Source organism: Carex rostrata, chromosome 20 (assembly GCF_964058835.1).
Source record: "Carex rostrata chromosome 20, lpCarRost1.2, whole genome shotgun sequence".
Classification (NCBI taxonomy): Eukaryota; Viridiplantae; Streptophyta; class Magnoliopsida; order Poales; family Cyperaceae; genus Carex; species Carex rostrata.
The window spans coordinates 8,456,354-8,473,242 of NC_135937.1; the positions used below are offsets into that span (position 1 = coordinate 8,456,354).

Genomic DNA, 16,889 nt, shown 5'->3' on the forward strand with positions numbered 1-16,889 from the left:
ATATCAAAATATGATTGCTTAAGAATGATATAATTTCAACAAACTTTAATTAATAATAATTAGTAATAAAATAAAAGATATGATAAATTGGATAACCACGAATCGGATCGAAAACGGTTATAAAGTCAAATGTATTTTTTTTTCTTGTGATGTCTTTCGAGAAAGGGGAGATAGCACAATTGGCTAGAAAAATGTCCTAAAGTTGTTATACCCAAAAGTCGAGAGTTTGATTCCCCTCACGAACCTTGATAGCTACTACCAAGTTTTAAAAAAAAAATGTTTGAATGTTTCAAATTTCAATATATGTCGCTTTGTTTAGAGTCAAATGGTTTAATATTTGAACTACGAGTCTTTCATCAAATAAGCTTCTATAACATATAATTTGATTTTGTTCATATATAATATATCAGAAAATAAAATAGGTTATTAAATTTAGATATACTGTCAACGAGCACCTTTCAATGTCTCCATAACAACTAACAAGTGGCATTAGGAGGCTTGCTCGAGTTGGTGTTATTCTGACTCATGTACAAATACCTCTTTAAGCTTCATCAAGATTCGTGCATTTAATGCGACAGTTCCTCACTTTTTCAAACATAATCTATGAAAAGAAAAACATTCATTATTTTGGTCATCCGAGTAGCAAATAGGAACACACACACCTGTCAATTGTCATATAAAACTCGGTTAATCATCATTAGACCAACCGCCAGATGCCGGTTCTCCCGGTCACCATACCTTTGTGCCTCATGGGTCCCTCCCACCGGTTCTCCGCCGTCGCAAGTTCCTTTTTCACAGTAGGAACCGAACCTCCAAGAAGTAAACAGAATTTCTCAACCTTTTCCATTTCTTTCTCTTATACAAACACAAACAACTCAGAGCAGCTTTCCACATACAACCCTGTAATTTTTTTAATTTAAACATCATTCGAAACTGAAATTTGCCAAATAATTTGGTGGAAATGAAATGAACTGAACTCAGATTAACAAGTAGAAAGTAATCTGATGGATCCGACGGTCGGAAATGTCCAAACCATTCGCACAACAAAGAAAACCGTGCTCCGAGAGCGCAGGGATAAATCCCTGAACTAGTAAGAAGTGTCGGACCCACTGTCATTTGCAGTAGATGAACTAATCCGAGATTAACTAAATGAAGTGCCTTTTCGACCCGACCCGACACGATCCGACCCGACCCGAAAGATGCTGAGAACGTAAGCCTGAGCTGAACTGTCCCGACGAAAAGCTCATCAATCAAAGCCAGATAATAGAGAAATAAACTAACAACATATAAACAAATAAAAATAGAAATATTATTATTAGTTTTTTTATCATAAGATTTCAGAATTTTCTTTCCTCTCTCCTTTCTTTCGTCTCTCGTCGCTTATCTCCTCCCTTCAATCCTCCCTTTCTCTTTTCCTTCCAATTTTATTCACTTATTTTTCTCAATTCAATCCCTCCCTTTTTTTTTTTCCCATTTCGTATAGATCGCGACAGTCGATCGGATAGGAGGATACCCAATCTCTCTTTCTTTTTCTCTGATCCGAGATATATTTCTGCAAATTTACAGCATAAATTAGGACCTAGGGTTAGGGTTCGATCCATGGTCACATCGCTTGACCTCTGATCTCCATTTCTCTATCTTCAAACGCCGACCATGGATGTGGATTCGCCCATGGCGACAGAGCCTGAATCGAACCAGGAGACATCACAGGAATCTGCCTCCGGCGACACTACACCGGCTCCAGCAGCAGCACCTCCTCCTCAGCCACCTGCTCAGCCAGTTGTAGCAGGGCCAAGACCAGCACCAAATTACTCTGCAGTGAATGCTGTAATAGAGAAGAAGGAAGACGGGCCTGGATGCAGGTGTGGCCACACGCTCACAGCTGTCCCGGCAGTTGGAGAGGAGGGTAGCCCAGGGTACATCGGGCCCCGCCTTATACTTTTTGGTGGGGCCACAGCACTTGAAGGGAACTCAGCCATGCCTCCATCGCCAGCTGGAAGTGCCGGGATCCGTAAGTACTTCTATCTGACCTCTTTTTCTATGAAATGACTGCTAGCTGTGTTTCATTTGAGTGGTAATTGTTCCAAGGGGAATGCAACTTTTAGAAATAGATGAGACTACTCTTGCCTTAAGTAGTGACTTACTCATTTAATGGATATTTCAAGTAACAAATAAGTTTGAAGCTCATGCTTCCCAATTCCAAGAACATGGCTTTTTGGATATGGTTAATTCTCTCTATCTGGTTAAAGTAGAGAAAGCTGCTTGATTGTATATCGTTCTATTTCTCGGTAGAAAGTATTTCTTAACGTAAAAGTAAACATATGTAAGTTAGTGGTGCGAGTCACGTGTTACTTACACCAGCTATGTGCAAAGATGAGATAATCATTACATCATATTGCTTAATTTTCCAATATACAATTGGGAATTATTGTTTGGTAAATGAGAATTTCACGTGATGCCAATTTTTACGAGTACAATTTTGTCAACATATGGATATTACTTTTGTCTCGCAGCAATGGATTTTACCTTTTCCTCGCAGCAATTTATTTCCTCTACTGTGCAAGCAATGGTTATTTGTGTAATACAGCTGGTCAGATGAATTGAATGTTACTTTGTTAGTGGTTATTATAAGCAGAGTTCCCGGGCCTTGACAATTATTAGTTTTAACGGTAAAAGTAAAAAGATGTAACTTAGTGGTGCAAGCATCACGTGTTACTTACACCAGCTATGTGCAAAGATGAGATAATCATTACATGATTGCTTAATTTTCCAATAAACAATTGGGAATTGTTGCTTGTGAAATGAGAATTTCACGTGACGCCAATTTTTACTTTTGTCAACATATGGATTTTACTGTCTCACAGCAGTTTATTTCCTCTACTATGCAATCAATGGTCAATTGTGTAATACAGCTGGTCAGATGAATTGAATGTTTCTCTGTTAGTGGTTATTATAAGCAAAGCTTGAGAGCCTGAACATTTATTAGTTTTACTCGGACTTCTATTTTTGTTAAAAGTTTGGTTAAACTTGTAACTCGATTGAGGCAATCTAGGTTGAATAACTAATTTAATATATTTTAATACGAAACTGGAAATTTTATTTAATTCAAATTTTGCTGTAGGTCTTGCTGGTGCAACTGCTGATGTGCATTGCTACGATGTTATATCAAACAAGTGGTCAAGGTATTCTGAATATCAACATACTTAAACAATATTTCTTGTTTGTGTACTTGACCATTTCTTCTGTTGGGTACCAACTTGTACAGTTTTGATAATATGGTATCCTTCTCTTTAGTTTTATTGTCGCAGCATTTAAATCTCAATTATACCCTGAAAAGTTCTGTTATGCTGTTTTGCACCAAACAAACAAAGTAATATTAAAATTAAAACAGCATTCAAAATAAAAGAAATATAGAAATGAAAGTACTTGTTTTTCATATTCAGGCTTACTCCTTTGGGGGAACCGCCATCACCTAGAGCAGCACATGTTGCTACCGCTGTTGGTACAATGGTTGTGATTCAGGTACAATATTTTGTTAAAATATGTTCTCGGGTTCAATTTTGTAGCAGAACAACTTTTTGTGGGTATAACATAAGATTGTTTTACACTAAAATTTTAGTTCAATTAAGCAAGTAAACCCAAATGTGCTGCTCAGCAATGGAACAAGCCTTATTGTGTTCATATGTTGTCATTTGGCTTGTTCCAACTGATATATGTCCTTGATTGCTCCTGGATATCATATCAATATATAAAATCAATTTCCTAGCATATATGTGAGGTTGTTCCAGGTGTAAGCTTGTTTCTGTTTTGAATAGGGTGGAATTGGGCCAGCTGGCTTATCAGCAGAGGATCTTCATGTTTTGGATTTAACACAACAGCGCCCACGATGGCATAGGTTAGAATTGATGCAAATTCTATATTCCAATTGTCATACTAGATTAATAATATGTATACTAACAACTGGGCCTTTGTGTGCTTGAATTTAGAGTGGTTGTTCAAGGGCCTGGTCCAGGCCCACGTTATGGACACGTCATGGCTTTGGTTGGGCAGCGATTTCTGTTGACGATTGGTGGAAATGATGGTAAGTTTTGTATACTAGAGCAACAAAATTCCTAATTATACATAAAATGACAAGGTTATTGTTTTATCTTTCAATTTCTCTGTTGCTAAAACAAATAGTATGTTTGAATCTCTGCAGGGAAACGTCCATTAGCTGATGTATGGGCACTTGATACCGCTGCAAAACCATATGAATGGAGGAAGCTTGAACCAGAAGGGGAGGGCCCACCTCCATGCATGTAATAATTACATTTTGTTTTGATCAAACTTCTAACAACTTATAACTGGTCATTGTCTTGTTAGCTTTTTTCCATATTCCTTATCCATAATACTTTGGCTATTTGCATTATTTTAGGTATGCTACGGCAAGTGCTCGCTCTGATGGCCTTCTTCTGCTCTGTGGTGGCAGGGATGCAAATAGTGTGGTAAAATTTTAATCTCTCAAATGTTGTGACCACTGCATATCAGAAAATATAGTGGTTTAGAAGTTATAATCTATTAAATGCTGGCGAGAAGGTCAGGTTGTTTTGCTAGCTGGTAATTGCGCTGATGGCTCAATCATTGGCCTTCACATCTTTACTCAGTAGTCAGTACCAATAGAGATTGGCTGATTCTTTGAACCAACTGAAATTGTGTGTGTGTGTGTGTGTTTAGGGTTTTAAGCCCGAATTTGGTACAAGAGAAATTAAATTTATTTGCATTTTGAACTGATCAATCTTTTTCTGGTCAAATAAATGAAGCCCCTTTCCAGCGCATATGGCCTTGCAAAGCACAGAGATGGCCGGTGGGAGTGGGCCATTGCACCTGGTGTCTCTCCTTCCCCTAGATACCAACATGCAGCTGTAAGATTGTTTTTTCTTCTTCTTCTTCTTTCTTCAGAGATATTTAAATTGTGCTATTTCATCTGGGTTTTTTAGTTGAATTGTCAATTGTGGCTGATGACCCCATTCATTTTATGAACTTCCGAAAATTGTTGAACTTTCAATAGGTTTTTGTGAATGCACGGCTTCATGTATCTGGAGGTGCTCTTGGAGGTGGCCGGATGGTAGAGGATTCGTCTAGCATTGCAGGTTTTTTTTTTTTTCTTCCTTCACTTAAGGGTCTACTCCTGAGTTGAGAAGAAGGACAGGGAATGAAAGATAAGGAATGAATTTTTAGAGGAAGTTACGTTTGTTACCCTCCAACTGGAGGGAATAAATCTTGAAGAAATCCCTGCTATGCTTTTCCTGCTGCTGATTGGAGAATTCTGTTATCTTTTCTTAGAGTTGTGACATTTTTCTTTTTTGTTTCAGTTTTAGACACAGCGGCTGGTGTATGGTGTGATACAAAGTCAGTAGTGACGACTCCAAGGACAGGAAGATATAGTGCAGATGCAGCAGGTGGAGATGCGTCTGTTGAACTTACACGTAGATGTAGACATGCTGCAGCCGCAGTTGGTGATCTTATTTTCATTTACGGGGGCTTACGTGGTGGTATGACTTAAACCTGATCGCCTCTCTACTGATATATTCTATCAAAATTTTCATTTCCTGTTAATATTTTATAGACTATGCGGTTGTCATGATTTATGTTGCTATTTACTGGATCGGACCAGTGTTGATTTTTGTATATTTGAGATGTTGTATGGTGAAACTGGATTTTATTCTTGGTGAGATTGATTCCAATTGTTGTTTACAAGTTATGAAACTGTGATATTTATTGGTGCAGGTGTGCTGCTTGATGACCTTCTAGTAGCGGAAGACCTAGCTGCAGCAGAAACTACAAGCGCAGCCTCACATGCGGCAGCTGCTGCAGCTTCAGTAAACAGCCAGGTCGGGAGATCACCTGCAGGAAGGTATGCTTATACCGATGACAGAGCAAGGCAACCCGGCTCTGAATCAGCGCCAGATGGATCTGTGGTTCTTGGAACTCCAGTGGCACCACCAGTCAATGGTGATATGTACACCGATATCAGCCCTGAAAATGCTGTGCTCCAGGGACAAAGGTAATTACAGTGTCACTAGATTGCATTTATTTTAGAACCATTTGATTTTATGTATTGTGATGTGATTTTCTGATATTTATGTTTTTTCCACAAGAGTATTTGTTCAAGCAGACCATAATGAAGTATTGCAATATGTTTATTAAACTAGGGTGAGTGGCATACCAAAACAATGCTTTTGTTGATGATGCACTTGATGTTAGTGAGCAATACTATAATTTTTAATGGGCGAGATATGGAAAAGAATAGTGCTTTCTTGGGTTTACTTTTTCTTTTGATGACTATTACTGTTTCAAGGCAGATTATTCAATATGGAAATTAGTATGAATTAGATAATCCGCCTTGGGTTCCTAAACCAGAGGCTTTAAACTTTTGTGCTGTGCAACTTAGAGCATTCTGCTTTCGGTATAGGAGATTGACAAAAGGGGTAGAGTATCTGGTCGAGGCATCAGCGGCAGAGGCCGAGGCGATTAGTGCCACTCTAGCTGCAGTAAAGGCCCGGCAGGTCAATGGCGAAGTGGAGCAGCTACCTGACAGGGATGGCAGCTCAGAGGCTACACCTAGCGGGAAACAGACGAGCCTCATTAAAGTGCCTGAACCTGTGCTACAAAACAATAATTCTAACACAACTCCACCTCCTGGGGTCAGACTGCATCACAGAGCGGTCAGTTTTCTAGTATCACCCAAGACTTAACTTAATCATTCAGTTCAGTGCTTTACTGGTTCAGTATTTCTATGTACCAAAGCAAGACATGATCATTGAGGTTCAGAGATCTGAGACAATTGGTTTCCTCATTGTTAGTATGAAAAATGGCAACTTCTGTAAACGGTCTCTACAACAACCACCACCAAGCCTTTAGTTCCAAACAAGTTGGGGTTCTGTAAACGGTCTCTTAAAAAATAGTTAAATGTGAAAATAAAAAAAATCGCTAGGAATTTCTGATAACAGTTCTGTATTGAACCTTGGGATGGTCTATGGTATGTTCTGGTGCAGGTTGTGGTAGCAGCTGAGACAGGAGGTGCATTGGGTGGCATGGTCAGACAGCTTTCAATTGATCAATTTGAAAATGAAGGAAGAAGGGTTAGTTATGGAACTCCTGAGAGTGCCACAGCAGCTCGTAAGCTTCTAGACCGGCAGATGTCCATTAATAGTGTGCCTAAGAAGGTAGACACTACTTTCTAAATCTATGGATATTGGCTGATGGGGTTTTGTGTTAGCATTGACTGTTCCATGAAAAATTGCAAAAACCTGGAAATAAGACCAAAAATGAATTAAAGTCTATAATTAGATGCAAAGTTAAAGATAAGAACGGAACAAGAAATGTATTAGTACTTGTACTGGTGCCGTTCTACTTCCAGTATAGTATCAGTACCAATACTAATATCCCAATTATATCTCCTCAAAGGTACTGATGCCAACAATGACTATTGAAGTACCAATATTTCAGTGTTTAGCCACTTCCCCGACCATTATTCAGCCACTGTTAACTATTGGGTGTTGTTCATTGTTCAGTAGTATCAGTACTGTAACCCAGTGGTTTTTTTCCCTATTGTATTTATATTAGGAGCAACAATTTTGTTAATACTAGTTTTGATTCTGTTGTAGGTAATAGCGCATCTTTTAAAACCGCGTGGATGGAAGCCCCCAGTAAGGAGACAATTTTTCTTGGATTGCAATGAGATCGCAGACCTATGCGACAGTGCTGAAAGGATTTTCTCAAGTGAGCCAAGTGTTCTGCAGCTTAAAGCCCCTGTTAAAATATTTGGTGATTTACATGGTCAATTTGGGGATCTTATGCGTCTTTTTGATGAGTATGGCGCTCCCTCCACAGCTGGAGACATTGCGTAAGATATTATTTGAAATTTGTTGTTTTTATTACTCATTAACTATCCTGCCAAAGATATCAGTGGAATAGCTGTACTTGAACAAACTATTGCAAAATAATAAAAAAAAGGCCTTTCTTTATGTATCTCCATCTTTAGTGATGCCAAGGCCACTTTATTGTAGCTCTTACTTAGAAGGCAATAAAATCAAGTCTAAAAAAGTGAGTTTGGTACTCTGATCATAATTAGTTTTACTTTTTCTTCCAACTTCAGGTACATTGATTATCTTTTCCTGGGCGATTATGTTGACCGTGGTCAGCATAGTTTGGAAACTATTACCCTTCTCCTTGCTCTGAAGGTAGGGTTGCTAATGAGAAACAATTTTGGAAGTAAATCTTTTTGTTTTACTCTGTAATTCTGAATTTTTTCATTATATGTATGTAATATAGGTTGAACATCCTAATAATGTGCATTTAATTCGGGGGAACCATGAGGCAGCTGATATCAATGCCTTGTTCGGCTTCCGTATAGAGTGCATTGAGCGAATGGTAACTGGACATAAATTTTTTTCTCTTAGAACCAATTTGTAATGCCTAGTCAATAAAGTGGAGTCATTTCATGTGATAGGTTACAAGAACATGCAGTGGTTGCCAATTGTTTAGCATGAAATTAGTTGTACACACTTGATGGATCATGCTCAGAGAGCATCAATAGGTTTCAATTGATGTTAGGAATCTCTCTTGTTTGATTAAATCTTGTAATTAGATCTGTGATTTATTTTAAGGGGTAACACACATATCTGACCCTACTTGGTAGAGTTTGATTCCTTCCTGTTACACACCTTGAAACTATGAGAAAAAGTCAATGATATAACTGTGTGAATTGTCTAAATAATGAGAAGGCCAAGATTGTAACAGTAATATATTATTTTTGGCATAGGGTGAGCGAGATGGAATCTGGACATGGCACCGCATGAATCGGCTATTTAATTGGCTTCCTCTAGCAGCTTTAATAGAGAAGAAAATCATATGCATGCATGGTGGTATTGGTCGGTCGATAAATCATGTTGAACAGATAGAAAGTCTCCAGAGGCCTATTACAATGGAAGCTGGCTCAGTTGTCTTGATGGATCTTTTGTGGTATCAAACTCATCTTTTGATGTTTCTTCTTGTACACCATGTTTGGTTGAGGTCTAAACCATGGAATAAGGGGTTTAATTCCATGGTTTAGGCCTAAGTTATTACACCAAACAAGCATAAAATAGGCTAGCCTAGGTGCAAGCCTAAAGTTAGGCTGGCCTAAACTAAACCACCTCCCTTGGTGCCTTAATTTTGTGTTGCGTCCTGGACCCAACGTCACTATTTGCAAATTTTACTCATCTCTCTCTTCTTTAGACCTCAACCAAACATGAATAATTTAGATTGGTCTAAATCGGAATAACCGACTTAGGCCTCCTTTAGTCCTCAACATTAGTCCTCAACCAAACATCACCGTAATGCCTTACTTTCAGTTTTGTCATTTTTGGGTTTCTTTGTTTAACTTTTTTCCTTCTTTAACACAGGTCCGATCCTACGGAAAACGATAGTGTTGAAGGGTTGAGACCAAATGCAAGGGGCCCTGGTTTAGTTACATTTGGGGTCAGCTTGCTACTTTCCTGGAATCTTTTCTCTAAGCCTTTATGTGCATAAAATGACTTGCTACTATCCAGCTCATACACTTGTCTAGTGATTTGATAAATAAGCAGATAATAAGACCTTAAATGTTACTATTATGTATCTATTGAAAAAAGGAAACACCGAACATGAAAAATTGGAGTGCTATTGATGCGGTCGAGTTAAAAAACAAATCTCCAGCCATGTAAAAGCAGTACCATTTCCATTATTTTCAATTTATTGAGCTGTTTTTAAGTTAAATGTTGGTTGTGCAGCCGGACAGGGTGATGGAGTTTTGCAACAATAATGACCTGCAGTTGATAGTGCGGGCCCATGAGTGTGTCATGGATGGCTTTGAGCGCTTTGCACAGGGCCACCTCATCACTCTTTTCTCTGCCACCAATTATTGTGGTAAGGTTGCATGAATCTTTCTCGTCTTCCTGTGTAGCCCCTGAGTGGTACACGGCCCTTGTTTAAGCAAGTCTTATACAGAAACAATTGGAAGACACCAACAAACAGAGTAAATGGTATTTAACTAAATGAAGTAGTGATGACTGTTAACCTTTTTAAAAATATTATCAATTGAGATACTGGTATGATAATTCCAATTGAAGTTGGAAGCAAAAAGATGATAGTAAGATGGGTCAGTTTTTCCTTGAATTTTTGAATAGCATCACTCATGTCTTCCTCAAAAGAAAGAGAAATAGTATCACTTGTATACTGCATGAGGTTCTTTTTATGAATAAGTGGGGTTTCTTGTTACTTGCAACCAGTGTTACACTCATATTACATAGGAACCAATGAGGTATTAGTTTGCATTAATCTTTGGTTATGTATTTTGGAGTACAGGTACGGCAAACAATGCAGGAGCTATACTAGTGCTTGGAAGAGATCTGGTTGTAGTACCAAAGCTTATCCATCCTCTACCCCCAGCCATAACTTCTCCGGAGACCTCTCCAGAGCGTCACATTGAAGATACATGGATGCAGGTTCTTGTTCGGCTCTAGCATGCTGCACATGTTCATAGTACTTATCATTATATGATTTCATTCTTATTATCTATTATAATTTTCGGCCCTTTTTGGTATCAGGAGCTCAATGCAAATCGACCGCCAACACCAACCCGAGGCCGTCCCCAAGTGGCCACTGATAGAGGTTCTCTTGCTTGGATATAGTCCTATATCCAGCTTGAATCGCATCCCTCTTCTTTTTCACTCAAGGGTCCAACGAACCATGCTCTCCAGTACTTGATTATCTATGCAAGGAAACTTGGACAAGAGGTAGAAATGAAGGGATAGTAGAAGAGAGTTGTTCAGGTAAGGAATGGAATAGGTGAACCCCGATTGGGTATAGTCTTGATTCGTGCTGAGGCACGTAAACTGATGTATATATCCAGCTACTTTCAGATAGGCGCGAGTGTATGTTATTCTCCCTCCATCATAATTGAAATTATAAAATAGGCTTTTGTTGTAGTAGGTTATTCTTTCTTTTTTATTATTGTCTGTCTAGAAATTTGAGATTTCATTTTTGGAGGGTTGGTGAACTTGGTTTACTGTCTGGGGAGATGATGTATAATAGACACTCCAGCCGACCACAGTGCATTTTCTATTGCAAGTTCCTCTGTTGATGGTTGTGTACAATCGGTGTAAGTTTTTGAGTGAAAAGAGTTTTACGTATTTCTGGAAAACGAAAACAATTCAAGTTTTCGTAGTTTAGCCTTTTCTTATATAATATATTTAGAGAAGGGCGTAAAGGGTTGGTTTTGTGTATAAGATGATAGCACCCATTTTCTTAAGGTCTGTCATTGCGTAGATCCTGTCTTATATTTGATTTCATAACGCCATAAAATTCTTATTTGCGAATTGAAAAAGCTTAATTGGACCAATATTGCGTTTATGATCAACCCAGAATTGCAAGGCATCCAAGTTGTGAACGAGGAACTAAGTTCTCTTTCGTGCGAGCTCCTAACAAAGTACTCTTAACTCGAGATCAATTTGCTCTTCTGCTGCTTTGGTACAATGGGCAACACAATTGCAAGAACAGTGATAAGGAGCAGGAGGATTGCAAAACACGTCCACTTGCGGGTGTTCTTCTGCAACTTCCGTGCCACCTGGAGGCTCTGACAGCACGGCCATGTCCATAAACACCTGTTGCAGCTCCAGCAGGCTCCTCTCCAAGTCGGTTACTGTATTGTGCCGCTCCTGTATCTCTGCCACCATGTTCATCACAGTTCCTCACCCTTGCTCAGCTATTGCTTTCTTTAAGAACTGCTTCCCCTCACCGGTTGTCACCAGGGCTTCCACCGTCACTTCATCAGGCTGCTCATCCGTTATGGTGTAGTACCTGTCATGAACTCATGATGGTACTGGTACCAGATTTTTGTTCATATAGTTTTCTCTCGTAGGGACCGCACGGCATGTGCTGCATGAAGTTACCTGATAGCCTCGTTTCGGATCACCTCTATCTCTTCTATATAGGATCGGATGGCATCTGCCTCCCTGAAGAACCCATCGGGAGATGATGACTCGGTCGATTCTATAGTGCCGTTGACCGTTGTGAGTACCGGTTTCTATGTCTTCCTTGCTGTTGCACCATGAGTCTGATAAGAGGTCGTTCATCTCCTCGATCTCCTTATATTTGTGTTTATCTTTCTTCTATTCTCTCTCTCTCTATATATATAGAGAGAGAGAGAGATGGGCTATGGTGCATTGCAATGCATGAAGGGGTTTGTGCATTGGACCATAAATCTAAAATTCAAAATTCAAATGACTGATCCAAACCGTTCATCTTGTTCTCCATATTAATATGTTCTTGGAGATCAAATTTTACATTTTTCTGAATTTTTTTACTATTTATTAAGTATTTTACAAAATTGTTGATCCAACGATGGCTTAACAAAACAGTAAAATCAGCAGCCACCGTTGGATCAACAATTTTGTAAAAACAGCGATTTTCAAACCATCTTAATAAATAGTAAAAACATTCCAAAAATATAAAATTTTGTCTCCAAGCACATTTTAATATAGATTAAACATCTAACGATTTGGATCGGCCTTTTGAACTTCGGAAATCGGAGAACCGAATTGTTTGTTCCTGAGTCCAGGAACAAACGATTTAATCTTAGCCATTCTCTCTCTCTCTCTCTCTCTCTCTCTCTCTCTCTCTCTATATATATATATATATATATATATATATGTAGATGAGGGATCCAACTACCATAATTTTGAGTTACCACAAAGTTACTACAACCATTTTCTACATTTTTAAAGTCCAAATCGTTAATCTAAACCATTCAACATGATTTTTACAATAAAATGTGCTTGCAGATCAAAATTTACATGTTTTTAAATTTTTTTTTACTATTTATTAAGTATTTTATAAAAACTAGTCAAATTCAGACTATTGAATTTTGTACCCATCTTAATAAATAGTAAAAAAATGAAAAATTTGATCTTGAAGCACATTTTATTGTGGAGATCATGTTGAATGGTTTGGATCGACAAATTGGACTTTGAAAATGTAGAAAATAGTTATGGTAACTCAAAATTGTGATAATCGGATCCCTTCTCATTAATGGTTATGAAATTTAATAAATCATTGGTTTATATATACAATTTAATAAATCAATTTAAGAACATAGAGTATATTTATTGTAGTAGGTATAAACGGTCGGATACGGATAGTTAAAACTCTTATCATATCCTTATTCGTTATAATTTTTCAGATACAGATAGTCTTAGATAAAGATATAGATAGAATAATTTAAGTAATTTTTCAGATTATCTGGACGAAATCGGATAATATCCGATCCGTTTACACCCCTAACGCAGGGTTTTCGATTTATCACCGTTTGTTTGAATTTTGTGTGCTTTTGTTGGTTTTGTTATAGAGGGCCTGCGAATTATTTATGCTGAATATAAAACTCGTAAATTTGGTTATTATTTTGAGATTATATTGGCATGTGTATTTCGTAACACTTTTTTTCAGAGTGGTTTCTCTGCTGCGGGTAGGGGTGCAAACGGGTCGGATATTACCCGTCCGAATCCGGATTCGTATTCGAATTTTTGCGGATTCGGATAGTTGCGGATTCGGATACGGATACAGATTTTTTTTATGCTGATTCGGATACAGATATGGGTTGAGTTTTGGAATCGGATACGGATACGGATAATTATCCGGATCCGGATATTTTAATTTTTCGGATATCCGGATATGTTAAGACTTGAGAGAATTTTTTTTGTCTATTTATCTTTTGTATTAGAATATCTTTAAAGATAATCTTTTGTGTTGGTATTTTTAATTAAAGTTATATTTATGTTGGTGAATTTTAGTTAATTAGATATATATTTTGTAATGGTGTAGCAAGTTAATTAGATATATATTTTGAATTAAAAATCCGAATTATATCCGTATCTGTATTCGTATCCGAAAATATCCAATCCGTATCTGTATCCGTTTAATATCCGATCCGTATCCGTATCCGATTACTATCCGATCCGTATCCGTATCCGAAAAAAATACGGATACGGATATGGGTTGAGCACTATCCGATCCGTTTGCACCCCTAGCTGCTGGGTCATTCCCTCACAGCCGTCTCCAATAGCGCCTCAGCTGAATCGTCATGCAGAAGTAGTGACTCCGGAAGAGTTGCCACCAACCATTACCCGCGTTGAACTCTGCGCCCATTCTCTCTGACAATGGGGGTCACTAGGGGTGTAAACAGATCAAATATTATCTGATTTCGTCAGAATTCGAATCCAAAAAATTACTTAAATTATCCGATCCGTATCCGTATTCATATCAAAGACTATTCGTATCTTTATTCCTATCCGAAAAATTATAGTGGATAGGATACGGTTAGATTTTTAACTATCCGTAACTATCTGTATCCGACTATTTAGACCCATTATCACAACAAGTGTACTCTATGTTCTTAAATTGATTTATTAAATTGCATATACATATATATTTTGATGAATAATATGACACTATGACATGACTAGTGACTAATGTTTTGATAATATGATATATGTTTTGTAATCGACAAACTTATTATGAAAAATATTAGATCTAATTTATCAATGAAAAAAAATATATTTAGATGTTATTCTTTACTAGATTAGTAATTTATTTTTAATTATCTGAATTATATTCATATTCAATCCGTATTCGTCCGATAACCGATCCATATCCATAGCGTTTAATATCCGATCCATATTCGTATCCGTATCCGCCTCCGAAAAATTATAACAAATAAGGATACAATTTGACCATTATCCGATCCGTATCCGACCGTTTACACCCCTAGGGGTCACTCCCATGAGTCTCATCGTGGACCTCATGGATGAGATTTTATCTAATCTGTTTTGTATAATTTAATTGTCACACAAAAATATTACCGATATTGAAAACTTTATTGTAAACTTAACTTCTCAATTAAATTGTTATAAATAATTTATTATTTAAAATGTTATTACTTTGGTTTATGATATTTTCCGTTATTAAGCTTGGTTGATAGTCCTGTATAATTATAAAATAATGCTACATGTACGATATTGTTTTATTATTGTTTTAACAAACGTACGCATGTATCGTTTAACATTTAACGGTATGCGATAAGACAAAAATAGTATCGCTAAGCGATTAATAAAAAATAATCAGAAATAATCGGACATAAGTGATTAGTCGAGAAAATTCATGACAGTTTGGTCACAACTAACGACTAATCTGCTGATTAATCGATCTAAACAGACTTTTTTTATAACACTGGTCCAAATATTACTCGACTCATTTTCAAATGCATGTGTTTCAGTGTTTATCATTTATTTTTTAAAATTAGAAAGATGATAAACATATGGAGAGTTTTATGTAAGGAGTCATTTGTAACGTGTGAGTTCCAAGTTTTTAACTTCATATCATGATTGTTATGTGAGGAGTCATTTGTAATGTGTGAGTTTCAAGTTTTTAACTTCATATCATGATTATTATGTGAGAAGTCATTTGTAACGTGTGAGTTCCAAGTTTTTAACTTCATATACTGATTGTTGGAAACATATATATATATATAGAGAGAGAGAGAATGTTAACTTGTAAATTCTATTTGATCAGATAAATAAATAAAAAATCAAGCAAATTAATAAATATTTAAATTCAAATATATGTAATTTGGCTATAGCCTATAGGATATTAGAGAATAATCAATAAAATAATGATAGAAATACAATTAATTTATTAAGCCGTGCTTTACTTACATTGATGTAATATAAAGAAAATGTAACTCTCTTTGCTTTCATCCCTCTGTAATTGGTTTTATGACATAGCTGTGGTTTCTCTATTGGTTATTCTAATTACTTTCTAATACACTATTTTATTAACAAAACTATATTCTATATTTTTTCTATATTTTTCTACTTTTAAAGTCAAACAATGATTATGATAGTAGTGCCGGTGCCCGCCTCATTGCCGGTGCCACTGGTAGGGTTAATCACCGTTACAATTAAGCTCAATCAATCAATCTATTATTATTGTATTATTGTTTGAAGTTCAATGAATTGAATCAATATATCAATCTTTAATCTCAAGTCTCAAATGTATTAGATGAAGCAATTAAATGATCAATTAATTAATTAATGTAATCTTCTGCCATAGCTTGCTTCCGCACTTCTAACTTCTGTAAATCCATGTAGGCATTGAGGATGGTGGCTGTGGAGACGGCTTTGACAAATCCAAAGATCCCTGCCCCTGCCAGCTTTTGATTATTGAGAAGAGTCTTCAACAAAAATTCGATCGCCATCAGCTCAGATTAGAAATGAAGCGGAGAGGGAGATAGCGCCAGTTCTGAAGAGAGCGCCAATTATATATTGGCCCGGATCCTCTGTTACACTTCCTATGTAATGGGCTAAAGTATTTTTTTAATTGGCAATCAACGCTAGACGCGGTCATTTGTAAATTGTAATGTACTAGGGATACACCGGCAGTTATTAACAAGGACTTAAATGTAATGTGGATAGATATTTTGAGGAGGTCTCAAGGTACAAAAAAATGTGAAAGGCGCTCGTGAGGAATGTCATCTTACGTGATACAACAATCATGTGTTGTATTCTCATGAAAACTTATTATTGTGCATGGATTCTTAAATATCTCAACAGGGGCAAGGCAAGCAAGCAAAAAAAAAAATACTAAATATTTATATACTCATTAATTTAATCAATTATTTATTATTTATTTGTTTTGTTTTCTTGCCATGTTAGTCTGACTGAATGTATTGAGAATTCATTTCTTCATTATTTCTGGAAGGGATAATTAAAACAGATTAATTGGAAGTTGCAAAATTATAGCATGAAGATAAAATATCAAGGTTGATTGGATTGTTT

The 16,889-nt window shown here is 36.9% G+C and overlaps 1 protein-coding gene across 2 annotated transcripts; it reads left to right on the plus strand.

The window, feature by feature from the left end:
- Window positions 1-1,221: 1,221 nt before the first annotated feature.
- Window positions 1,222-11,209, plus strand: LOC144572528 (serine/threonine-protein phosphatase BSL2 homolog). 2 transcript variants are annotated; one of them, XM_078322130.1, is made up of 21 exons: window positions 1,222-2,011; window positions 3,122-3,182; window positions 3,444-3,522; window positions 3,816-3,895; window positions 3,987-4,081; window positions 4,199-4,298; window positions 4,415-4,484; window positions 4,800-4,901; window positions 5,048-5,129; window positions 5,352-5,531; window positions 5,767-6,043; window positions 6,452-6,704; window positions 7,035-7,205; window positions 7,647-7,885; window positions 8,138-8,222; window positions 8,314-8,412; window positions 8,804-9,003; window positions 9,426-9,501; window positions 9,792-9,927; window positions 10,366-10,505; window positions 10,608-11,209. In XM_078322130.1, exons 1-21 carry the CDS (start codon window positions 1,654-1,656, stop codon window positions 10,689-10,691), a joined length of 2,967 nt encoding a protein of 988 aa, XP_078178256.1. In that variant the 5' UTR covers window positions 1,222-1,653; the 3' UTR covers window positions 10,692-11,209. The 2 variants fall into 2 exon arrangements, with proteins under 2 accessions (XP_078178256.1, XP_078178257.1); XM_078322131.1 differs by having other exon boundaries at window positions 6,455-6,704.
- Window positions 11,210-16,889: the final 5,680 nt, after the last annotated feature.

Bases quoted from the DNA above. Each gene is read 5' to 3' on its own strand.
- LOC144572528 (XM_078322130.1), top strand. From the start codon at position 1,654: ATGGATGTGGATTCGCCCATGGCGACAGAGCCTGAATCGAACCAGGAG. The intron at 3,523-3,815 runs GTACAATATTTT...TGTTTTGAATAG, and splicing joins GTACAATGGTTGTGATTCAG to GGTGGAATTGGGCCAGCTGG. The intron at 9,928-10,365 runs GTAAGGTTGCAT...TTTGGAGTACAG, and splicing joins CTCTGCCACCAATTATTGTG to GTACGGCAAACAATGCAGGA.